Source organism: Pipistrellus hanaki, assembly GCF_964339955.1.
Source record: "Pipistrellus hanaki genome assembly, chromosome: 12".
NCBI classification, from domain to species: domain Eukaryota; kingdom Metazoa; phylum Chordata; class Mammalia; order Chiroptera; family Vespertilionidae; genus Pipistrellus; species Pipistrellus hanaki.
In genome coordinates, this window is record NC_140514.1 from 19,738,807 (window position 1) to 19,765,204 (window position 26,398).

The 26,398-nt window shown below is 43.9% G+C and overlaps 1 protein-coding gene across 4 annotated transcripts in view; it reads right to left on the reverse strand.

Annotated features, from left to right (window-relative positions):
* Positions 1–26,398, reverse strand: part of THADA (THADA armadillo repeat containing) — a 279,146-nt gene that overhangs the window by 68,264 nt on the left and 184,484 nt on the right. For all 4 annotated transcript variants that reach the window (XM_084901467.1, XM_084901468.1, XM_084901466.1 and 1 more), the window contains exon 30: positions 17,907–18,022. In XM_084901467.1, the coding sequence (XP_084757593.1) occupies positions 17,907–18,022 (116 nt within the window). The remainder of the gene's footprint in view (positions 1–17,906; positions 18,023–26,398) is intronic.

The window sequence follows — 26,398 nt, forward strand, 5'->3', positions numbered from 1 at the left end:
GATCGATGATTCTCTCTCATCGATGTTTCTAACTCTCCCTTCCTCTCTGTAAAAAATCAACTAAAAAAAAAAAGATACTTGAAGTTTTTTTTTCTATGAACTGTATCAAATTCCATGTATATTATGTTGTTGGTCTTTTTTTTTTTTTTTTGTAGGAACTCTTTGTATATAAGAAAATCTACTTTATCAAATGTTACAAATATGTTTTTGCAATTTATCAATTGTCTTTTAACTTTACTCATGATTTTATCTTGCAATTCAAGAATGTTTAGTTTTATGCAGTCAAATATATCAATTTTTAAATTTATGTCTCCTGAGTTTTATGTCAAGCTTACAAAGTCTAACCCTTCTCCAAAATTTTATATAAATTCCACCCCCCACCCCCAGTTTCTTCTAGTCCATTTTGCTATTCTTAAAACTTTTACCTATCTGAATTTTTTACCCCTAATCCTTCTCATACTTTTTACCTCTACCTAGTTATCCCCAGGTCTCTCAATCATGACTTCCTATCCTTACTCTTCCACCTACTATGAAAAGCCCACAGTCTATGAAAACTTCTTTAATGATATCATTTGCAATTCTAGCATTTCCACAGGTAGGACTTTCCCTGCCAAAGAAAGGGCTACTCAGAAAGAAAGGGAGAAAACCCCTGCAGGAGTTAATGAGTCATCAGATGTCTAGCGCAGGGCGAGGAAATGGCCCGCAGAGAGCAAATGAAATGCCTCCTGAGCCTCCAGCTGTAAGCTAGGTGCTGGAGGGAGATGCACATGAGATAATTTCTGACCTCAGAGAGTGTTTAGTTATATGGAGACAACTATAAAGTCAAACTTTGGGAGAGGATATAAGGAGTGAAGAGCAACAAGTCAGGGTGGACTGGAGAAATGGAATGAAGATGTAACTCCAGCTGGGCCCTGGAAGATGGGGGGGGGGGGGGTAGAATTTAGACAAAGTTGACAAGGAAGGCTATGTTGAGAGGCGGCAATAGATGTGGAAAGGCATTAGTCCGGCTTGGCTAGGGACCTGGGACACCAGATTGGTAAAATGAGAGCATGTGTTGAGAAGGAGGGAACAAGAGCAAGGCAAGCCAGGCTTTCAGAAGGTGGGCTACTTCGTGTTGGCTGGACGCTTCTCATGTAAAAACATACTTCCTGCTCCCAGGTGGCCTCACAGGCATAGCTTAGCACCTGGATGTTCCTCTGTCTGAGGAACCATGAAGGGAAGTGTTGGGGGAAACGGTTTGACTTTCAAGTCTGATGAGGAGCTTAGTTTCCAGTAGATTTTTAGCAAAGTTAATATATTTTTTAAAATTTTCTAAACGAGTAGGGAAAGGTTTGGCAAGCTTGAAAGCCCACTGCCAGGCTGAGGTGTTCTGCATCTTCTCTGGACCGGGCACAGGCTGGTGACCTGGGACCCTGCAGGGACAGTTCCCACTGCTCCCATGACTATGAAGGTAGTCAACGAGATCATGGGAGGCTCCCTCCGCCGCTGCTGCTTTCGATTCCAGGGAACAGAGGGGATCTGGGCCACAAAGGAGTCCATCCATGGCTTCTCCTCCGAGACTGACTCAGAGAGAAATCCTGGCGCGCGGCCACCGCGCATGGCTCCACCCTGGAGCCCCGCCACGGCCACAACCACGGCCACATAACATCCCTGTCTGGAGTCAGACTTGGGCTTCGCTCTGAACTGGCTTCTAAGTCGGGAGAATAATGTTTTCTCCCTCTTTTTCTCACTCTTCCTTGGTGTTTGTTCTGACTTGGAAATGGTACACTGTGAGTTCAGGGTGAGCCAGAGGTTTGTTCTCGGTCTGTCAAGCCACTTTGATGATGGGAATAAAATCCTGGGAAGAGCAAGCCAGCTGGACAGGAAACCAAGCCACAGGGTTTTGGTGGGCTTGGGGCTTTTTGCTACCCCCAAATGGAAAAACCCTGGCATGGGGCATGGTATAGTGAAGAGCTAGTGTTTTTTAAAAAGCTGAAGTGGTCTGGGTCTAACAGATGGGCTGAAAAATAGCATAACAGTGGCTTTAGAAGGTGTAGCAGGAATCAGGTACTATGAGGACTGAGTTTACATATCTAAAATGAAACAAAGGGCCTGTTAAGAAACTTGCTTTCTTCCACTTTTTTTTTTTTTTTAATCATTTGTCTCCTGACAAAAATCTGCCCGAGAACCTGATTAATATGTTTCTGCCTTGGGAAATCTCTGAACTTCATTAAACCTCCTGCCCTCTCTCCTGGACGTTGGGGGGAGGCAGAAGGCAGGGCAGAGAGCAGGGCTTCCCAGACACGTCCACAATGGCCCTAGTGTCTGGGGGACAGCAGGAGCTCTTGGGAAGTCTGTGATAAATTATTCACTTCTCCTGTCCCTTCCGGAATCCCAGTGGCTGCAGAGCTTTCTAACTGAGGACCATTCATTCAGAAAACATTTACTAAGAGGAGACTAAGAGCCAGGAATAGTGCCAGTGTTTAGAAACATGAAGATGAAATGAATCAGTGACACAGTCACTGCCCTCAAGGAACTTAGAGTCCTGAATAGTGTTTTTCAAACTGTAGGTTATGGTCCATTTTGCTGATTATGAAATTAACTAGTGGGTAGTGACCAGCATAAGAGGGAGAAAAGAAAGGAGGGAAGGAAAGGGAGGAAGAAAGAGGAAGGAGAGAGCAAGCTAGGGAAGGTAGGATGGAAAAATATAACCAGAGTGCATCAAATTAATGAAGGAATTGTTTCCTTCACTTGTAAAGTCCTTACCCAGAATGAATTTTTAAATAAATTTACATGTAAGATATAAATAATTTACGAAAAGCAATTAACTTTAAGTAAAAATACTGATCGATTTGTTCTAACTCCTTTATTTTTATTTTCCAGGTAATAAGCCACTCTGCATTATACTGTATGGTACCTATAGGGTTATGCTTGGTATCCAAAATGATGATGAATGTGTTGAAAGAGAACATTCCTGAAATTAAATATGCTAAGTGTTGAGTAAATTCCCTTTTTGCTGCATTTTTAGACTGTTTTTAGACTTACATACACATTAAAATTTTAAACTGTGCAAAATCTCATGAGTGTGTATATACATATTCATATATCCACAGAGCAAAATAGATACACATGAGATCACATATAAGATGTATTTTTTTCTTCAGAAAAACTTGAAACCCACTAGTTTGGTGGGAGAAACATCATACTAGAGTGTAATGGGTGCCCTGAAGGAGAGAAATTAAAGATGGTGGAAGAGGAAGTGTGTGGTGTACCTGGGTGAGTCAGGAAGTGACTTGGCAGAGACCCGGAGAGCGAGGGAGGATCTGCAGTGACCACAGCAGAGGAAGCACAATGTGGCCAAAGGCTTGGGTACATGGCATATTTGGAGAACAACAAGAAGTGCAAAGGGGAAGGACAGCAGAAAATGACAGAGGATGAGTAAAATGTCCCAAACAGGAGAGCTTAGGAGTGACCTTTAAGAGCTCCAAAAACTCCCAGGGGGTAAAGTCCCAGGGGGACCCCCTCAGCCCAATTCCCATTGGAGAGCTGGGATGCCCACTCACTGCTGTGAAGCTTGGTGGGCTCCCTGGAAGGGACAGACTACACTCTTCCAGAAGAATGCACTGCCCTCGTCAGGGTGCTCGTGTCTGTTAAGGTCACTAAACCAAGGGACCCCGCCTGGACTTCCACAGAGGCAGGGTCTGAGGTCATTCCAGTCCCCAGGGAACTGCTCCCCTAGAATCCTGATTAGACTCACGGCTTAACTTCATTAACCTAGAAACAGTGAGCACCATGAGGGATATCCTACTTGGGACAGAAAAAAAGGGAGAGGACAAAGTTCTGGCTTTGCAAAGACTATGGTCGTGTGAGTGTGTGTGTGTGTGTGTGTGTGTGTGTGTGTGTGTGTGTGTGGTGTATGTGGAGAAAAACAAAATACACAAAAACCACCAGAGGGAATGTCATTAGGGAGGGGTTTAGAGACAGGGCAGGATCTGGCCAGTGAAAGGAAAGAAGTGATGCCAGCAGGAGAGTTATCAAGAGCAAAGGTACTCAGGTGGGGGCGTGCCACATGCAGGGAAGAATGATGACCAGAAAATCAAACAGGTGCAGCTGCCAAGCCTGATGGCTTAGAATGACCCTGGGTCTCGAGTCCTAGCAGGAGCTCATCACAGCCCATCGCGGGTCATCCTCCAGTCTCAGCTCAACACAGGCCCACCCCTACTCACATCTCCTCTCCTTCTTAACTAAAATGGGCAAAAAGCATGGGCAGCTTCTCACCACACAGCCAGCAGTGGAGTTATTGAAGCTATGTTCTGGGGACCACCCCAGGCCTGAAACAGGATGGCAGGAAGAGAGCCAGAAAAAGAGAGGCAAACTGGGTGGGCAAGAGGAGAGAGAAGGCAGATGAGAAGTGGGGGGTGGGGGAAAGAGAAGAGAAAAAGTATGATAGAGGGAAAGCAGTAGTAGAGGGAGAGGGAAAGACAGTCTATAACAGGTTCCCATGAACCCCACCACTTGACGATGTCCAGTCACCATTTCCTTTATTTAAAACTCAGTCAAGCCGAGCTGGCATGGCTCAGGGGTTGAGCGTAGACTTCTGAACCGGGAGGTCACAGTTCAATTCCCGGTTGGGGCACATGCCTAGGTTGTGGGCCCATTACCAGTGTGGGGTGTGTGGGAGGCAGCCAATCAATGATTCTCTCTTATCATTGATATTTCTATCTCTCTCTCCCCTTCTCCCTTCCTCTTGGAAATCAATTAAACACACACACACAACTCAGTCATGCCTGTCCTCTAGGAAACAGCCTCCGAGGGCAATCTGAATGGCTGACTTTGACAGAGGACATTGTGCTGACCTTCCTCTGGTCTCCCAGAGATCACGCTGCCATCTCTGTAGTGTAGGCAGCTCAAGTCTCTGCAGTGGTGGCTGTCCACAGGCCAGCCGCTGCGTCTCCTTCCATTTGGTTATAAGAGGAAGAGCTGCTGCGGTGAGGAGCCAGGAGGTATGTCTTTGATGCAGGCCAGATTCAGTCATACAAATGTGGAAGTGTCAACTACACAAAGAGAAGTCCTCTCTCCCTTCTGATTTCCATTTTTACCAGAGCCCACAGCCAAGCAACAATCATATGGCATTCTTAGAGAAACAATAGGGGATTTGTTTAAACCGAGATGCCAAATGGTCATGAATTGCAGAATATATATTTTTAAACAAGTTATTTCCCCCCACTGTAACATCCAGAATTTAGATCTACACACGGGGCCAGCTGGCAGTGGCAGGCCGGGCCTGGCTGGCTACCCAGGTCTGCTCATTTACCTTGCCCTCCCTGGGGCGGGGGAATGGCAAAGCTGCATTTGTAGGTTGTGCTCCAACTTCCACCCAGCCTTTCTTGGTCTGGGGCTTTTCAAGTGTTTATACTCACAACCCACACGTATAAGCTGCCCTCCTACTTGGATTTTCCATTTAAAGTGAAGCCATGTTCGTGCCCTGCTCTGGTGGTTGACCAACTTATAGGGAATTCTTACTGAGCTGCCATGCACAAAGCAAGAAACATGAGCTGTGAGTCTGTCCAGGAAGGAACCCAGCGTCCCAGCCATGCACTAGGGAGCACCAGTGGCTTCCCCGGGAAAAGCAGGGCTTATTCCTGGGGGATGGAGTCTGGAAACAGAGGGCATTAACCATGTTACTAGGGTCCCGGGTACCCCTCAGCCTGGCCCAGGCAGCCTGCAGGAAGTACTGCTTGGGTCTGGGTTGAAGTCACAGCTGCTCTGTTTTCCTGGGAATGCCACTGCCCATGAGGTGCCCACAACCTCAATGCCCAGGCTCTGCCTTTCCCTCCAGTTGGGGTCACCTGCCTTTTCTGAGGGCCCCCAGGGAGCCTCCCACACCCTAGGGCCCTCATATTTTTCCATCGTTCTATGGGGCATCTTTTTCTCATTAATGTGCTAACGCTCAAGTATGTGCAGAGAATGAGGAAAAAGAGACCTTGTGTGGGACTTGGGATTTGTTCAAAGCCCGGGGAAACCTTTTTAGAGGGTGTATGTTTTTTATTCCTTTTATGAGAGATGCATGTTTTCCCCCCCTCTGTGACTTGTTTAAAAGTAAAGTTTAATATGCTGCCAGAGAAATTGCTGGTTAATAACTTAATAAGCTATGTGCTAGGAATTATGGGAGAAAGTAGTATCCAAGAGAACTTTTATTATACAGTTTGGGGCTTGGAGGATATATAGCTTCAGTTATTATATAAAATGCTAACAGAAGTCTCTTTTCTTTTCAAACCTTACTTTCTCCCCAGGATTATAAAAAAGATAAGTGAGGTGAATGAAAACTTCTAGAAGCTTCCTGAGAAGGTGAGATTTTTTTTTTTTAAACCTTACCCAAGGATATGTTTCCATTGCTTTGTAGAGAGAGACAAATTAGGTTTTGGGGCAGAAAAAAACATCATGTAAAAGAGAAACATTGATCGGTTGCCTCCAGTACACACCCCAACCGGAGATCAAACCTGCAACGTAGGTATGTGCCCTGACCGGGAATTGAACCCGCAACCTTTTAGTGTATGGGATGATGCTTCAACCAACTGAGCCACCCAGCCAGGGCAGAAGGTGAGAATTTCAAACAGGATAGTCAACAGAACTGTGCTAATGTGAGCCTGGCAAAGTATATACTTGGACATTAGCTTTGGCCATAACAGTAATAATGATAATAATAACATCAATTTCACTTTATTAAAAGTTTTATCTTAAAAAAAGATTCCTGTTTTATCTTTGTAAGAAGAAAAATATTATTAAAGGGCATTATTGTTCCCATTTTTACAAATCCACAAAGCAGCTCATACAGCTCAAGTGACCTACCCAAAATCAGGGCAACCACCAAGAATAGCATCAAGGCTTTCCAGACAAATTGTATCTGCGTGTCCCAAACACAATCAGATGAAAAGTGAGATGCTGTGCCAAACAAGTGTATTTTGGTTTGCAGCCTCATGCTCCAGTGTTATGTCCTGGTAGTCAGGCTGGTGAAGGGCAAGGCTCTGAGCACAGCTGCTTCTGTGAGGTCAACACAAAGGCCTATTTTCAACATGGCCGATTATGCTGATAAAAGATTTAATTACTTGACAATAGATATTTCTATATCTAGCTCATTTATACTTTCATACCCATTACTCACTATGTCCCTCTCTGCCCTCATTTATTTCACACTGTCATTTTAGAACATCCCGCTTTACAGGTAAAAACTGAGACCTCACCCCGATTCCAAATTACAGGACACACGTCACTGGTTAAGTAGCTGAGCCGGGACCAGAACCCAGACCTGCTAACCTTGAGTGTACTCTGCCTCTCCTCAACGTCAGAAGGTTCGTTCACAGGCTAGAGGCTTCCCACCCCGAGTGCCTCTCCAAGTGACCCTCTCTGTGTCACCCAGGAACAGAGGGCCGTGGGCTGATGAGGGTCCCTTCTGGTTCAGGGCTGGAGCCCTGGAAGAAGCTCCTGAAGTTACGTGGGCCAGTCCTTTGGCCAAGGAAGGATGGGCATCACTAGCAAGAGGACCACAGGCTTTGGAGGGTCTCTCTCAAAGCCACTCCCTTGGCCCATTCACATAATACCAGCCCAACATGCCCGACAAGCCCTCCTGGAGGTAGCCTGAAGCCTGACCATGCAGGCCAAATGTACCAAGGCTGAGTCAGCTCATAGGAGAGAGGGGAAGCAGGAGGCCAAATGAGGCCTAAAGAAGCCTTCCCGCCATGTCTAGGTGTTACCTGAAACCTGCACTCAGAGTGACTGACTTCAGTTAAAGGTACAGTCTCCAAAAGACCAATACTGAAAAAACAATTGTATGACCCAGGAGAATGGATTTATTTGCATATTAGGACTTAGTAACATGTCAGCATGATTTGTTGGTCAGATCAAGCAGCAGCCAGCCAGCTGAGAATGGCAAGGTCTAGAGCAGTGGTCGCCAACCAGTGGTTCAGGGACCATTGGTGGTCCATGAGGTCCGAAAGGTTGGCGACTGCTGGTCTAGAGCATGAGTCCCTGCTCAAGGAGGGCAGCTCTGGAGAGAGGGCCTTGGGCAGCCCAGAAAATATTGATAGTTGCACTATTTTCTATGAGGATGATCAACCTGCATGGAAGAAGAAAGTGGATCAAGAGGCAATTTACATCCCTCACGCGGGGCCATCTCCAGGGTCAGCCACATCTGACAAGTAGGAAGAAATCACCTGCCCCTGGTGTTTATTTCCTCATCTACAAATACTGGTTTGGATTAGATCCTTGTTTTGAAATAGGGAGTCAGAGTGCTATGCTTAGTCTCTTTTGGGGCTACCAATGGCCTCCCTCCCAGCCTGCACCATATTTCCCATCTCTTCTATCTTCAATATCTTGAACTTCCCCTTAAGTTTCTGTTTGAAGAAAGGATTCCACTGGATTAAATGATCTCTACATTCCCTTTCTTGCTATAAATTCTTGGTTCTATGGTCCTCTGAGCAATTTTGAGAACATGTATCAGGCAGCATCTCTAGTCCCATTACCTGCTGTCCAGGTAGGCAACAGGGGTTCCCAGGTTTCCCTGTTAGGGACTTCTGTTGACCACAAGGAAGGGCTAAAATTTTTATTGGTCATGGGAGAGGCTGGAAAAATTTAATACACTCCTCAGGGTGTCTTATGTGTATGGAGATAGCAGCCTATTTGCCAGTGTTAGCCTGAGTTTATTGACTTCCTTTTAAGTCTTGGATCAAGTCCAAATTCCTCTGGCTGACATTTAAGGCCTGCCACAACCGGTCTCTTATCAGATCTTGTACTGCTTGCCAAAACACACCATGCTTGTCTCCTTCAACTCTGTCTCCTCACTGGCCCATAATATAGCATATGCATTCTCTACAGTATGACATCACATATGTTGTCCACCATCTTGAAATGCTCTTTCCCACCACTTTTGGTTTTTACAAATCACACCCATGCTCTAAGAACCTTCTCAAACATTACCTACCCTAGCAAGCCTTCCCTGGCTATCCAAGTCCTCATTCTTATCTGAATTTTTGTGCTTATTATATATTCTATGGAATTAGAACTTCTACAAGGACATCAGTGTTGGTTGTTTCACATGGATAAGCTTTCTTTTCAACTAGTTTGGAACATAACATAAATTCTGATAATAGAGACTCCATTATATATGTCTAAATTGGTTCCCACAAGCTGAGCACTGTACTAAGATTCCTTCCTGGAGTACTTGGGCAATGAGACCAGCATAATTTACTTAGCAACATAGGTTCTAGACTGGTATAACCTCACTCATTCCCCAATCTAAGAAAAACAATCTTATCTAACAGTTGAATCTCACCAAGCCTTTAAAGACTCCTTCCTCCTCCTAGAAGACTTCCTTGATATTCCTACCCCCACAAGCTGGCTCCTGTAACATACTGTGGCCTCATGCCAGCATTTAACAAATTCTTACTTATTTACAGTCATTAAATCCATACTTGTCTTATGCACTCGGTTTCTGAACTGGGAAAATATTCATCTCTATATTCCTGACTGTGCTTTGCCTTGTACTGTTTGTGAATATGAATTGCTTTGAATTAATTGGGAATGAACGGCTCAATAAAGGTAACCAAGCTACTGATTTATCAAAAAGATGGAATACGTTACATGCTAAAGGAAAAACCTCCACTGTATTAGAGTTTTACATAATATGATGAAAATGTGTTGAAGACACTTCAAGCCTGTACTCCCTTAGAAGCTGGGCAATGACAACATTGCATGTATCTTCCAAAAAGCCAAGAGCTACAAGTGGAGCCAAACAGATAATTTCTGAACTAATTACCATCTCCAGGTTAGGTTTGCAGATTTCTATATTCAAAAAGTAGAAAGCACCAGTATTTGGGGATTGAATTCTTGGTGTACAATGCATCAAAGGGTTATTTTTATTTCTTACTGCAGTGTAAAGAAAATTTGATCTTGGGCAACTTGCTCAAAGGCTCAGTTTAATATATTGACCACTCTGACCGCTCTTAACCAACTAGTTTCCATAAGCTCAGTCTGTCAACAAGAAATACCTCATATATCCTCAAGCTTCACTTCTACTCAAACAGCGTATTCCTTCAAGACTTGACACATTTTTTATTATTTATTTATTTATTTATTTATTTATTTATGGAGAGAGAGGTGTGATTGTGCTTGTGCCCATTGGAGATCGAAGATCGGACCTACAACCTAGATGGATATGTGCCCTGACAGGCAACTGACTGACCAGGAATCGAAGCTGCTACCTCTTGGTGCATGGGAGGATGTTGCAACCAATTGAGCCTCATGGGCCAGGGTGAGACCTGACATATTTTTAAAAGGACTACGTAATGAAAATGTTTTCCGCCTTGTCCATTGCTTTGGGCTAAAATATGCTAACTTAATGTTTCTCTCTGTTTTCAAAAAAATACAAACAGGATCTCATTCCGAGATATCATGACCTTAAACATTCCTGAGAGGTCTGAAAGGGAAGCAAACAAATGTCAACAAGCTTGGGTCTAAAATACACCAACTTCATTTCTCTCATCATTCAAATATGCATGTGGCTCATGGAGACTTTGAATGGGCTGAGTTTGAGGATTAAAGAGGGGTCCTAATGGGAATCTCCTTCTCCCATAAAATCTGGAGGGGTTGAAGGAAGAAGCAATTTAAAAAAAAGGGGGGGGGGGATACTGGGAAAACTTTTATTTTGATAAAAAACAAAAAGAAAAAGAAAGAGCAAAGAAGAAACAAACCATAAGCAAAACCCAACCCCCAGCAATGCCTGGAAACTTGCTATGTAACTAACCACCCCTGTTCAGACTTGCTTCCCTTCAAGTATTGGCAGGGACCACAAATGATAGCCTTAAAATGCCACATGATCATCTGAATATTTTAACAATCCTTCTTGACTGGATTCATTTCAACAGCATGGGAGTAACAGCAACCTGCAGCTGTGGCGAAGAACAGAGGGCTCTGTTTCGCGTGGAGGAGTTACGATAGAGGGACTTTTCCTTCGGGAGGGGCCCGGGCCAAGAGACAGGAGGGATGTGGGAAGGGCTAAGGGACAGTGGGAAAGAGGAATCAGACCTCAACCCCAGTATTTCTGCCTGGGAAGCGCAGTCTCTTATGTGAATAAATCTGGCGGTTAGAAAATAAATGCTGTCTTCAGCTGTAAAGCAAAACAGAATCCTAAACCAGAACTTCTGCAGCTGGCCACAGACCCCCCTGGGGAAGAACTAGGATTGCCACACAAAAGCAAGCCCTAGCTTTGTCTCTATAAGCATTTTTTTTTTTCCATACACATTTAAATCCACAGGCCCTCAAGGGGCAGACCACTCAGCTTAGTGGGGATCAGTAAGAAAGAAGGAAAATGGGGAGAACAGATGAGAGGATGGACAGGGAAGGATATGCAGAAGTGACTGGAAGTCTATGCACTTGGGCAATGAGGAGCTTGTGGAGGGAGTATCAGGAACACTGAGGGGGAAGCTGTAGAGGAAAGGAGACGGATCATATAGTTAATAATTCTTGCAAATAAGAACTAACTTGGGATAACAAATCATTAGGTATAGTACAAAGATTACGTCTTCAACAAACATGAGCTCCCTTCACCATCTCTTTCCCCGCATCAGCTCTGTTTTATTCAAAAATTTATTTCCCAAGGTTGCTTTCCTTGTGACCTTCGGACCTGTTCTTATAATCCTGAGAGCCTGTTTTTCTCCCCAGAATATCAGGCTGTTATTTTTCAAAATGATAAATACTTACTGCATGCCAACAAAGCACTGGTTCCACCCCAGGCACTGAGGCCACTGGGATGGCTGCCCAGACAAGGGAGTGTGAACTCCCTAGGAGAGTGCTAAGGTCATGCAATTCCTCAATGCAGGTCATCCCAGGTGGATGGGAAGGAATTCTGGGATGACTCCTTCAGTAGCTCAGTCCTATCCTGTGGCTCCAAGCTCCAGTCACAAGCCCTTGAAAATGAGGGTGTAAAGGCAGGGAATACTTCAAAGAGGGGGCTGAATGATCACAGTGCCTGGTACTCTGATCCTTGGCCTTCAAAATACACACTGTGTCTCTAAACCAGCAGCACTGGAATTGCCTGGAGCTTGTCAGAAATGCAGGGTCTCAGGCCCCATCCTAGACTGACTGAATGCGAGTCTTCATTTGAGGAGATACCTTAGGTGATTCATGTGCATACCACGGTCTGAGGAGCACTGCTCTAAAGAATGCTTAAGTTAACTGCCATTCAAAGCCTTGACATAAAAACACTGTCTGGACAGATGGAGGAAATGTGGCCCAGCACAAAGAGCACAACACGGAGCAAGGAGCTAAGTCCTCAACAAACGCTTGTTGTTGTCAGGTGCCTGTGTGAGACGGGCAGTTCCCCTGACCTCTCTGGGCTGCCCTTTCCCATCTGCACGGAGATGGGAGTAGACGACAATAACCTTCAAGATTCTTTCAATGCTTAAGTTCTAGGCCTATGATTCCACTTGACAAGATTCTATTTTTTTTTTTTTTAAATCAATCTTTATTGTTCATATTATTACAAAGGTTCCTCATTTCTTCCCCCCTCCACCAGGTTCCCACCCCACCCTCTGCCCCCTCCCCATCCCCCATTGTCCTCATCCATAGGTGCACAGTTTATGTTCAGTCTCTTCCTCCCTCCCTTTCCCCGATAGTAAATCCCTTTTCAGATAGTAAATCTGTTACTTAGCATTTTCTCATATCAATAATACCTCCACATGCCCAATGATACACTTCACACAAAAGACATTTTCAAATAGGTCAACCAGCCTCATCCAGGCCCCACCCAAGGCACTCACAGATCAACACCCCAGCGCTATACTAACTCAACACATGACAAGATTCTATTTTGTTGCCCTTGCTACAATGACGTGGTGGTTTAAATAAACACTTGTAGTATTTAATATGCTCAGTAAGTATTTGTTGAATGAAGTGAGGTAAGAATCATCTATTCTATTTAAGCATCACTTCAAAAAATAAAAATGGGCCATGAACTTCCAGGATAATCAACCACAACAGAGTATCAGATTTAAATTGGTATTTTTAAGAGCAATTGACATAACTTAGGTAACCAACCTCAGAAATCCATCCATCTATGAAACAATAGTATGGCCCTCACACTGGCCCAGCTGTGGAACTGAAGTTTTAATGGCTACATCTCCTGGGAAGCAGGCTAAAGAAACTGTCAATCCATCTTTCTCCAATGAATCATTGGTCACAAAGAAAAATACAAGTGCCCTCTAGCATAACTGCTATTTTACCCAATACTCATCCTTGACCCCCTCCCTCGGGGCAATGAGAGACACAAGAATGCACAAGAAAACATCATCAGTTCTCAATCTGACTGCATTTTATAATCTCCTGGAGATTGGGCAACACCCTAAACCAAAAAAAATCAAAGGTCAGACCTGGCATCCATTGTTTAAAAACCTCTGGTTGTTGGTAAAAAAATAGACTTATATTAACTTCATTTCCACATTTTATACTTGACCAATTTTCTATGATAAGCATATACAACACTGACAATCAAGAAAAAGAAAAGATTTAGTAGGACATGTCTTTCTTCCTGTTCATTACATCATTCATTGTATAGTTTGGTAGTCCATTTAGTTCACCACATTTATTAAAATAAAGCACATCCACACTTATTGTTTTTTTCTTTTTATAACTGAAGGAAACACTAGATAGCCAAATTGACACCTAAAAAAATGTTAAGCCTAATATAATAGTAATTTTCTCAAAGTAAATAAAACTTTTCTCTTCCTAGTCCTGCTTGTCAGGGCTTTTATTATTATTATTATTATTATTATTATTGTTATTAATCCTCACCTGGGATGTGTTTTCCATTGCTTTTATAGAGTGGAAGGGAGGGAGGGAGGAAGGGGGGAGAGAGAGAGAGAGAGAGAGAGTGGAAGAGAGAGAGAGGTGTGAAACTCCTGTATGCATCCTGTAACCCAAGTATGTGCCCTTTGGTGCCTGGGTTGTTGCCTAACCACTGAGCACAACAGCCAGGGCTTGACAGGACTTTAAAAACGTCCTTCCTATTCAGGCAGAGCCTATGGTCCAGCTGGGACAGTGGAGCTGGAGCCTGCGAACAGCCTGGGCGGCAGGCAGGCCGTGATCTGGGACTGTGCTGACTCCTCTTCTGGAATACCCACAGCCAGCCTCTCTGGGACAACGGCTGACCCCTGTTCTCACTGTTTCTGATCTGGATCAGCTTAGTTTTCCTGCAATAGATGGTAAACTGCCTTCACACCATGAGAGACAGTAAACTGGATTGAGGAGGAAGGAATGGAAGAAAAGGGGAAGAAAGGGACTTGCAGGATTAATGAGCTGATTTCCATAAAGACTTTGACATCTTGGAATGAAAAGCTGCCTGTAAGAGCAGAAGCCCAGTCCTCTGCTCTGGCCATGTTGCCAGCTGGCCATTCATCACCCCAAATTCCCCAACAACTCCATGGCTATTGCTTAATCACCTCATATAAATCCCTATTAATCTTGCAAAGTCAAAACAGAAATATATGACAAAAGTCTTTATTTTATGTGCCCCAATTTCTGGGTCAACATTTTAAAAACTGAACTGGTTATCCAATGGCTCCAAAGAACTTAAAGACACACACTCTTCTTCCGGCAGAAAAGGACAAATAAATGACATCCTTGCTAATGTTTTTGTACTTATTGGACTGAATGAACTCAGGCTGATGACCACATAGAGGGGGGAAAAGGTGTTGGCGCTCAAATTTAAACCAACTTTCCCCCCCAAATAACATTAATGTTTCATAGTTTATGTCAAAAGATAAAAAAAAGTTCTTAGGGGGCACAAAGGAACATTGATTCCTCTTTCATGTGCAAACTGTGAGGGACATAAAGGAGCCCCTTCAGCAGAGGAAGCTGGAATATTGTACACTGTAACGTCTTCCCAGGGAAAGGCAGGTGAGAATGCGAAGACAGGGTTGGCTTTGAGAAGGGCCCACTAGGACCCGGAGCTCATGCAAGCAAGGAGCTGTAAGTGCAGACAGACACCTCCTGTAGCAACACTCTCAAGAGGACCTCAGGGATAGGGCAGGCATGTGATAGACTGAAGCTTCATCACTTATATCCTATTATAAACTTTCTTATGCAGGAACCTCAAGGTTACTGTGACAATGGTGTGAATAATACAGAAAAACTGATCCATGCCTTTGGAATGCATTGTGTTCTGGCAATGTGTTTTTCTCCCAAACGTTATTTTAGGCCCCGAACACATGCTGGTTAATATGGTAAAAGTGTGTTGGGCAGTAAGAGGAAGCCTGGTGTTAGGAACCATCTACAGACCACCCACAAAGTGTAAAGTTCACACTTGGATAATAAAGTGTTGACTGTACTGGAAACATAATAAGTGGCTTTCCTGGACTCTCAGCAAGGAAGGTGGAAACCCAGTGAATTGCAGTGATTCATGCCTTTGTTTCCTAGGGCTGGAAAATCATGGAGAAAAATCAGAGGAGATGGGTGGGAGTGATGATGATGATGATGAAAAGCCTGATTAGCAAACTGCAGTGGAACCACAGGGAAGGTCAAAGGAGGCCAGGAGGACTTCTCCAGCTTTGCCATCCGTCTTCAGGCACTGCACAACATGAAGGCCCATTCAGATGGCTGGCCTGCTACTCTGTGTCCTTCTTCTTATCCAAACAGAAGGAACTGGCCCATCAAGCCAGTGAATGAAGAATTTCTATGAAACCCATGAAAGGATAGCAAGCTAAGGGGGCAGAAACTCCTTCCTCAGCGAACTTTAAAAAGAGGAGATTCAGTATTGTCTTGGGCCAGTGAAGCTGGAAGCAGGGGTTTCAACAGCATGGTTTTTGGAGAGCCCTGACTTCCTGATAACCTAGAAATAATAGCTGGAGGGTCTGGCCTATGAATTGGTAAACACAGAAGAGCACAAATGTAATCAACAGTTCCTTGTTCTGAAAAAGCATCTGGGGGAAGTTGTCTAGAAGCCACACAGAAGTCAAACTATACTAGGCCCATGGAAGTGGTTTATGGTGCATCAACTCCTCCTCTTTTTAAAAATACGCTTTTATTGATTTCAGAGAGAGGAAGAAAGAGGGAGAGAGAGATAGAAACATCAATGACGAGAGAGAATAATCAGTTGGCTGCCTCCTACATGCCCCCTATTGGGGATAAAGCCTGCAACCCGGGTATGTGCCCTTGACTGGAATGAAGTCCGTAGGCCAATGCTCTATCAACTGAGCCAAACCAGCTAGGGCCATCAATTCCTACTCTTTAAAAGAGAGAGAGAGAAAAATTGGACTAAAAATGAGAGATTAACTATCACTTTATTGGCATTTTAGACACTAAAGAGTTTTCCCATCAATATTCCTGTCCAAAGCTGTAGGTGCTTAGAGAAATATGGAGACTCACATCCACACACGGAGAAATCCTTCACTGGTTCCCTTTCATTAAAGGTTTCCTTTAGAATTTTTTTAATGTGTGATTCAAGTATTTTTTCCGCTACCTTTCCTTTCTTTTTTGTTTTTTAAGGATATGTTTTTATTGATTTTAGAGAGAGGAAGGGAGAGGGAGAGAAACATCGATGTGACAGAGAAACATCAACTGGTTACCCCAACTGGGGATTGCACCTACAACCTGGGTATGTGCCCCGACGTGGGAATTGAACCCACAACCTTTTGGTATATGACACAATGCTTCAACCAACTGAGCCACTCTGGCCAGGGCTCTTCAGCTTTATTTTCTGCCACATGTACCTTATCGCACTCCCTCTGCCACTTTATACTGCCATGTTTTTGCCTAAGACATTACGTGAGCCTAGAATACCCCTCCCTGCCCTAGCCACTTAGCAAAATTCCTCTCATCTCTTGAAAGGTGAAATGCTGGGTCTCCCCTGCCCCTCCTCTGGGCTGGAGAGCTCTGATTTCCTGATAACCTAGAAATAATAGCTGGAGGGTCTGGCCCATGTAAATGTAAATACATTTATTATCACACTTAGCATATGGGATGGAAATTATTTATTTACTACACATCTCCAGTATTTTGTTGGATTACACTGAATTGCAGGCCTCAAACTACCCATCACTTGCTTTGCCATATAAGGTGGGAAGCCCAACAAAAGTGAACAAAAGCATATTTTTTTAAAAAAAATTAAAAAAGAGGCCGTTATGTTAGGCAACCAACATATTGACTCTTAATCAAACACAACATACGCAGCATGGGATGTGGTAGCATGTGGTCTTCCACTAGACTGCCTCTGCTGGAACTGACAGAGGACACACTGGGTTCCTCCCAACATCACTGTCTGACATGGATTTGAACACAGTGTTATGGAGAGGATTTCCTATGAAGTAAATGAGATATTCTTTCACTCCGTTTTTCACACAGAAAAGTGGGAAAGTTCTAGAATAAACTAATGGCAAGGAGGAAGAACAAAATGTATCTATTCTTCTTTGCCTTGCTTACTCAAGCTATTCTACTTTCTACTTAAAATGGCAATGCCCATCTCTTCATATTCATGCCCATCTATCCCCCAGCGTCTGCTCAAGGCTTACATCAATCTCTACTCTCTGAGTTGCTACGATACCTGAGTTTGTACCCCACGGTTTCATCAAGTACGGCCTTTCATTGTTATACCATCTAACACAGGGTTGGGCACGTAGCAGGTATTAATAAAAGTAAGCTGATTGGTGGAGAGATAAAAAGCCATATTACATGCCCCCCAGCCACACAGCAGCTTTAGAAAAATTGTCAAGAAAATATTTTTCTTTCTTCACCACAAGCCAAAGTTCTAAAAAGATAAATACTCTAATAAGTTTAGAAAACTCATGCCAATGACGTTTAAAACTCCCACAACTAGAAACAGCAATTCTCCAATGTATTCCTAACCCCTGATAACTCCTTGCTCATGAGGGGTTGTAACATACCTCTTGGCCAGCCAGAGTTTGGCTGTGGTACAAACAGCAACATCAGCCAGCTCCTGCTGAAAGTGCGCATTCATTCTGTGTTTGGAGTCTGAGAAGGCTTGCAACAAATGAAAAACCTAAACCAAAAGAGAGAAAAAGCAATGTCTGCTGTGAAAATATATTTTTTTCTAAATGCAAGTTCCTCCCTTTTAGGTTTCCTCCAAATATTCCCCTCAAAGAAAACAGACACCTGCAGAATGTGGCTCAGCTCTCTTTGCAGAAAGCTTGTTCGTTTTGGAGGATTTAGCAAGTGGCAAGGAACCCACGTACCTGTGCTTTGGGTTCCATACATGGTTCCAAAGAAAGGTGAGCAGACGATCATTTGATACGAGAGCTTATTAGTTACAAACAACTTAGAAGTTGATCTTAGCAAAGAAATGCAAACATCTTTCTCTTATGTTAGCAGTCACTCATAAAGAACGTAACCTCTTAAAGCCTAAGGGCCTGAGAATCTAGCTGGTTTACATGTCTGGGTTTATCGGAACAGGCTTGGCTAAAGAAACAGGCCACAAGGACGCTTGCCTTTGCAAACACTCCACAGCGACGTCTGTAAACTATTCAGATTTTTTAGTAGATCTTTGCTTAGATGTCAGGAGTGGAGGCAGCAAGGCGGACACACCCACTTTCTCACTCTTCCACGACATGATATTAGAATGAAGCAGAGAAAGACCCATCCTATTCTATCTCTAGCTGCCTATGTTCAGGACAGAGGCCACAGTTCCAGCAGACACATGACATGGGGCACGTGCGAGTGTACGTGCCCACCTACGTGTGTCATGGATTCACGCTCCGATATGACGTCAACGAGGCCTTTGTGAGGAGTACAAACCTGCAGAAGAGCAAGAAAGTGGACGAGGGCTTGGATGCGATCTTCTGACCTTACCCAGCGCCAAGGAGAGAGACGCATGTCAGAGAAATCCTTCAGTCGCCCTTATCTTAATCAAGGAGGAGGTGGGTGAACAAAGCAAGTGCGGATAAACACATGAAGAACTTGGAAAGGCTATTTTAAAACTCGGTTTGTTTTCTTTCCCTACTGTATCCTTCACCAGAGCAGCAGAGGCTCTTTCTCAGCAATAAGATTCAAGTTTTTTCTTTTTTCTCTCATGTTAACGAGGGGCATAAGTGAGAGTTATATATGGAACGGAGTAGAGAAGAGCAAGGGGCCAAGATAAAAGAAACCTAGAGTCATCAGACCCTAAATAAGTAGGAGCTGGCAGGTTTTCTGGGGTCAGACATCTGTAATTACCAACAACAAATATATACTGACCACCTTTTGTTTAGAGAAAAAAGAAATTGTGATGAATTTACCGTATGTGCCTTGGCCCGTGTGGCTCAGTTGGTTGGGTTTCATTCTATGCACCAAGAGGTTGCTGGTTCGATCCCGGGTAAGGAGTATGCAAGAGGCAGCTAACTGATGTCCCCGCTCTCACATCGACATTTCCCTCTCTCCTCCCTTCCTCTCTCTCTGAAAACCAATTAAAAAAAAAAAAAATCTTTAAAAAAAAATTATGTAACCACTATTTTTTTTCTAAACAGAAGTAACTGGACAGGAGAATGCACACATGTCCTAATGGAAACTGAAAATGCTTTCTCTAATAATGGGCCTGTTATTTCAGAAGCAACAGATCGAATATCACTGCTTCACCACACCCCCATGGGGACCCAAACCGCCCGTCCTGAAGTCTGGAGGAATGGGTCTGGCTGGGGCTTCTGTTCTTCTGTGGTGACTGCCAGAGTGAAAAAAAATACCTTCCTCTGCCTGAATCCCACCAGCCTGAAAGGCTTGGCAACATCACTGGGCCTCGCTTTACTTTCCTCCACAGCTGCACAGACCCAACCACCAAGGCTTTTCATGGTGTCACAGGATCGTAATTAATCAGCAGACACCAGCAAAATACATGACTGTGGAACTTACTTGTAAAGAAAGCTGTGAGATTTTCGAATGCCTCTCATTTAGAAGCAATCGCTTCAAAAATAACTCCTGATGGATGTTTAAACTTAGTCCTATATTTGCTCACCTTACTTGGCAAAAACAAGGCTGTTTTTGAAACGCTTGGTAGCTCTAGTTTATGAAAATCAGCCTAACAGGTCCATCAAGTCTGTCACCGCGGGTACACACCGCACAACAATTGTGATCCTGGTCATTCACCAGGAACGGAGAACTCGGAGTGTGGTTGAGCCAAGGCTTGGGATAATTGGGAAACTGCCTATAATACAGGGCTGCCCTGCACCAAACGTGGAGAACCCCAAGCTGCCGGAACTGGGACTGATGACTAACTGAACGCACATGAGAGCTGCGAGCAGTTGAGGAGTCACTTTCCGTGTCCCCAGTTTGCGGTGGGAATCAAACATTCCGGCCAGATATTTATTAAAGAGCTATCACTGCTATGGACTGTCCTGGGAGTCACAGCAGAGAACAGAGTCTCTGCTCCCCTGCAGCTCACATTCTAGTCCTGGATAAATGGAGAGTCAACAGCTTCCCGACTCTCTGCCTGGCGGGGAGATACAGCCGCCACCACGCCCTCTGCTCCCTGACCTCACCCCGCACCAAGTCCAGGCACAGCAGGATTTCAACCACCATTTGCTGAATTGATGTCAGTATCTGGTGCCTCTTCCGATACTAACTCTGCCTTTAGGACACAAGCTCACGGGTTTGGACCTGCAGTATGTGCCCCCCGACCCCCTTCGTGGGAGTGGAGACACTGAGCTGAGTAACTCGCACTCCAGTGGATTTCTGATCTGGTGGGGAAGGCAGGAGGCTAGATTAGCGGTAAGAACGCAGCCCTAGGGGGGAAAAATGGGTGCAACACACACTTTGGAGCCAGGTTGACACAGGCATCAACCTAGTTACTATTAGGGCTTTGGGCAACTCACAGAAACAGGTTAACATGGATAATAACATCCATATTATAGGATTACAGAGGGATTTAAAAGAAAATATAGTACTTGGCACACACTAGGCACCTGGAAAAAAAAAAAAAGTTACTTCTCTTCCTTTTTCTGTCTGCTCCCTCCTTCCAGGCCCCCACTCCTGAAGTAAACAGTCAGAGAAGGCTTTGTAGAAAGTGACATTCATATTTGGCCTTGAAAAAAAAAATCCTGCCAGAATTGGGAGAACAATACAAACAGAGAAAGGTGAATTATAAAAAAAATTTTTTAAGGGTCTTAAAATATTGGTATTCCCAACTAAAAGAATAAGTCTTACTATAAACTATGGACTTTAGTTAATGAAAATGTGACAAGTGTATTAATTGTAATAAATGTACCCTCTAATGCAAAATATTAATAGTAAGAGGAAACTGGGGAGAAGGGACTGGGAGGATCTGCTCAGGTTTTCTGTGAACCTAAAATTGTTCTAAAAAGAGCTATTAGTTAAAAATACTGGGGCTGCTCAGGGGACAGCAAGTAGTTGTGTGTGATGAAAGCACAGCCAGGGTGTGTGTGGAGGGTGGGAGGAGACAGAGCTGAACACAGATCTTAAATGCCGCATCAAGGAATATGTGTTCTGTTCTTAATAGCTTTTAAGTGATCAGATCTGTAACTTGGGGGGCAAAGGGCCAGGGCAGTGTAGAGGCTGGATTAATGGGCGACACGACCAACACTATTGCAATAGTCCAGTCAGGAGGTGGTGAGGGGTGAAACCAGAGGCTGAAAACCAAGAGCCTTTGGACAAAAATGGCTGCAGATGTTTTATTTGATCTGCACAATATTTTTAAACTATCCTTTATGAACTGGGAGATTTCACATCAAAATCATCCTGATTTCCAATTTTTTTAAAAATATTTTTTTATTGATTTTTTACAGAGAGGAAGGGAGAGGGACAGAGAGCCAGAAACATTGATGAGAGAGAAACATCGATCAGCTGCCTCCTGCACATCTCCTCCTCGGGATGTGCCCACAACCAAGGTACATGCCCTTGACCAGAATCAAACCTGGGACCCTTGAGTCCGAAGGCCGACGCTCTATCCACTGAGCCAAACCGGTCAGGGCTCCAAAAAATCAAAACATCTGCCACCTTGGGGCCACACTCCCACAGAGCCATTAGGCCTGGGCTGAGGAGCAGCAGCTGGCTCCGTTGATAAGAAATGCATGCTCAGGGTCTCCACTGTCTCTTCTCCTGACCAGTACCCAGGTCGCTTGGGTGGAGTGTCAAGGTTGTTTATCACTTATCTCATGTTTTCCCCCCACCCCCCACTTATATTTACTGAACCCAAGTCTCCATCCAAAGTTTGAAGACAAAAGATGCATCAAGAGGGTGGCATTTTATATCCACCCCCGCTTCGTTCACTTACTTGCCTGAAACAGACAGGACTGAATGTGTGACACCCCAACCTCACCCCAATCTAAACAATAGCAGCAGTGGAAAGAAGAGGAAAGGATACATTTGAGACTTGGGAGTCTAAAGAGGCAGGGCTCGGGAACTGCTCTAGACATGGAGTTGAAAGTCAGGAAAGAGACTAGAAACTGAGGCAGCTAGTGCTGGAGGCCCACCCTTCAAGGCAGGGACCGCAGGAGCACATGTAGCCGTTTTGGGAATGAGGAAGGGGGTTTAATGAGTTTGGTTAGGAATGTCCAGTGATAACTACTCTAGGGAAGGCAGTACATTGTACAAACCAGGAAGTCTTCTGAGAGTGGAGAGGAGCTCTATTAATACCAGGTGTACCGGTTAATAATGTGGATTTTTTTCAATAGATGGAGTTAAACATATGTTGATATTTATGTGACTTAATATGTATGCTATTTTGTTGTATTGACAACAAACTTCAAAATTTCACATGTTGAATTTGCTGAAGGTGTTCATAGATATTTTTACACTTAAAAATGTCGAATTTTGTGCCAAAAAGTGAGCATTTGTGGGAAGTTTTAATTCATTACTTTATTTTGAAGAAAAGTGCTGCTGAAAGTTATCATATACTTCCAGAAGCTTATGGTGAACATGCTCCAACTCAAGATACTTATGAATGCTGGTTTAAACACTTTATTTCATTTATTTATTTATTTATTTATTTTTTAAATATATTTTATTGATTTTGTACAGAGAGGAAGGGAGAGAGATAGGAAGCTAGACACATCGATGAGAGAGAGTCATCGATCAGCTGCCTCTTGCACACCCCCTACTGGGGATATGCCCGCAACCAAGGTACATGCCCTTGACCGGAATCGAACCCGGGTCCCTTCAGTCCCCAAGCCGATGCTCTATCCATTGAGCCAAACCGATCTCGACTGGTTTAAACACTTTAAAAGTGATGATTTCTATGTGAAAGACAAAGAAAGTCCAGATCAACCAAAAAAAGTTTGAAGACGAACAAATACAAGCATTATTGGATGAAGATGTGTGTCAAACTCAAAAACAACTTACAGAAAGATTAAATGTTGCTAAGCAAACAATTTTCAATCATTTACAAGCAATGGGAAATATTTTAAAGGAAGGAAAATGGGTGCCACATCAAATGGAAAACCGAAAAGTCATCAGTAAAATGTTGCTTCAACAGCACAAAAGAAAGTCTTTTTTGCATCCAATTGTGACTGGCGATGAAAAGTGGATTTATCTACTTATTTAGACATTTATTTATTTTGAGAATCCCAAATGCACCAAATCATGGGTTGATCCAGGTCAACCATCAACATCAACTGCAAGGCCAAATCGCTTCAGAAAGAAGACAATGCTCTGCGTTTGGTGGCATCAGGAAGGTGTGGTGTATTATGAGCTTCTAAAACCAGGCGAAACGATTGATACTGATAGCTACTGACAACAAATAATCAATTTGAACCACGCTTTGATCGTGAAATGACCAGAATGCTCCAGAAGACACAGCAAAGTAATTTTGCTTCATGATGATGCACCTTCACACACTGTTGAAGACATGTTAAAAGATCTTGCCTGGCAAGTATTAACCCAACCACTGTATTCACCATTCCTTGCTCCTTCAGATTACCACTTGTTCTGATAGATGGCACATGCATTTTCTGAGCAGGACTTCACAATGTATGAGGAAGTGGAAAATTTGGTCTCTGAATGGTCCTCCTCAAAACAAGAGAAGTTCTATTGGGACAGTATCCACAAATTACCTGAAAGATGGGGAAATGTGTAGCTGGCGATGGACATTACTTTGAATAAAGCACTTTTGATGTTTCTCTTGAAATTATCGTGTTTTCTTTCATTACAAAATTCGCCATTACTAACCAGTACACTACTGATCACACTGGGACAAGCAGGGCAGCTGTTTACCTGTAGCTATGGGAGGCCTTTTGGAAAAGCTGAGTGGATTAGGAGGGGTCTTCGGCAAAAGAATCAGGAGAAAGTGGTGTTGACTTAAGACAGTTGTGATTCATCAGAAAGAGACCAAAAGCACACAGCAAGCAACTGAGTGCAGACTGAACAGCATCACCAACACCATCACAGGCTGGGACCATCTCAGGCTGGGACCGTCACAGGCTCAGGACTATCAGGCTGGACTATCATACTGGGACTTCAGGCTGGGGCTGTCGAGAGATGAGGCGATCATCCCTGCCCTGACAAGGAAGGGGCTAGACTTCTGGCCCCTGAAATGCAGGTCTAAATGAAACTCTGGGAGGATCTAAGAAAAGTTTGGAGAACCTGGAAGCAGTTACTCTCTGCCCACCCCCATTCCCTCTCTAAACACAGGGAGACCCAGGGGAGTTTCCAACCATCTGTGTAAAACATGGGGTCCATTTTGGCAGCTTTGAATCTTAAAAGTGACTCCACAGAGCAAATGTAATGCTCTTTGAATAAATACCACAGGCTAAGAAGAGTCATGAGGCAGAGCCTGAAAAAGCTTGCACTGCACCAGTAAAATATGTCTGGTTTATGCTGCTGGACTAAAATAGTGACTTGTGTTAGACAAGATCAAGATGATAGATGGCTGTTTGGGAATGTGACGCTGAGATGGGTTTTCCTCTTCACCAAGCATGGCTTCCAGGCAGCTTCCCCCCTTATAAAGTCAACAGCAGGTGAGCGCCAGGAACCAGCGGGCTCCAGCAATAACAGGACCAGGGTAGGCAGGGCAGGAAAAAGGATAACCCCAATGAGAAAAAAGACGCTCACTTCAGAGGTCAGACGCAAGTGGTTGAATGTATCAAATCACTGACAACCCCAAACTCCGAAGAGCAACAGACCTATCCACGTTTGCAACTGTATTTTCTTAAAAACAAATTCTATTCTGCTTTTGCAGCATGCAGGCTGGGGACAAACACTTTTGTCCCTATCACATTCAGCCAAGTATAAAATTTCTACATCTGCTCTTTTGCCTAGCTCTTCTCCCCCCCTCCCCCGCCCCGTTTCTCCAACCCCCACAACTAAGTCAGAGCCACATTTTTCCGAGCTCAGTGTTTACACAGGATTTTATTTCGGCTGGTAAAACATCTGTATTTTTTCAGGGACTTAAATAAATGATCTATGCCGGGAATGTACAGTATAGGGTGATGTCAGGCCCCCTTCTTTTCTCGACTCACTGGGCAGAACAGGCAAACATTGTTTCAGCCTGTCGCTGGGAATGTGAATATTTATCCTGTCGACTTAATTCATACAAACAGAACTCAAGGCAGGCAGGCAGAAGTATTTTATGGCTTTGAGTCAGACTGAAGGGGGGCAGTGGTGTGAGTAGGGGGATGACTGAGGGAGGGATCTAAACTTTCTAATTCACAGAAACATGCCTAATCATATAACTGTCGGGAAATGGAAATGGATACAGCAAAAATCATTTAAAAGGCAGACTGTGTGTGTGTGTGTGTGTGTGTGTGTGTGTGTGTGTGTGTGTGTAGGTGGGAAATGAAGAGAGAGAGGTTTTCTAACTTATTTGTCATTTCTAATTATTAAAATGTGGGTTAGAATTTAATTGTTCTCTGCTTCAGGCATATCAATCTTATCTCCAACAGGACCACAGGCTTCTCAGAAGCACCCCTCTTTTCTCTTACTTCACAGTGCAGGGCATGGTGCTTGTTGGGTATATGTACCTGCCTAGGTCATCTGTACAGAGAGCTCAACATAATCTTTTTATTAACAGCTCCATTGTTTCTAGCCTGGGAGGATCAGTGTGGACTGGGGGCATGACCCTGGGATACTTAAGTTACTCAACCTGGTCATCCCTACAAGAAAGGGCTCAGTGGGCGTGTACCACCCACAGGAACCCACCCATCTGATCCCATGCTGGAGAGGTGGCCAGGAAGCATTTCAAGTGGTTACTCCCCAGACCTCAACCTGTTCATCAGATGAGAACACATCCTTAGAAAGGTCTGGGTAAGTTCCCAAAAGGTGACACTTTGCCATGCTGGGAAAGGGTCACTAACTACAAAGTGTAATTACTTCCTAACTGACTCTGGTTTGGGGAAAGGAAGCACAGGAAATAGGCCACGAGTATCTTTAAGGACTAAAATCTACAAAAACACAAAGCCTGTAGGAGCCTGGAAATTTACTTTGTTGTGTCAAATGCGTT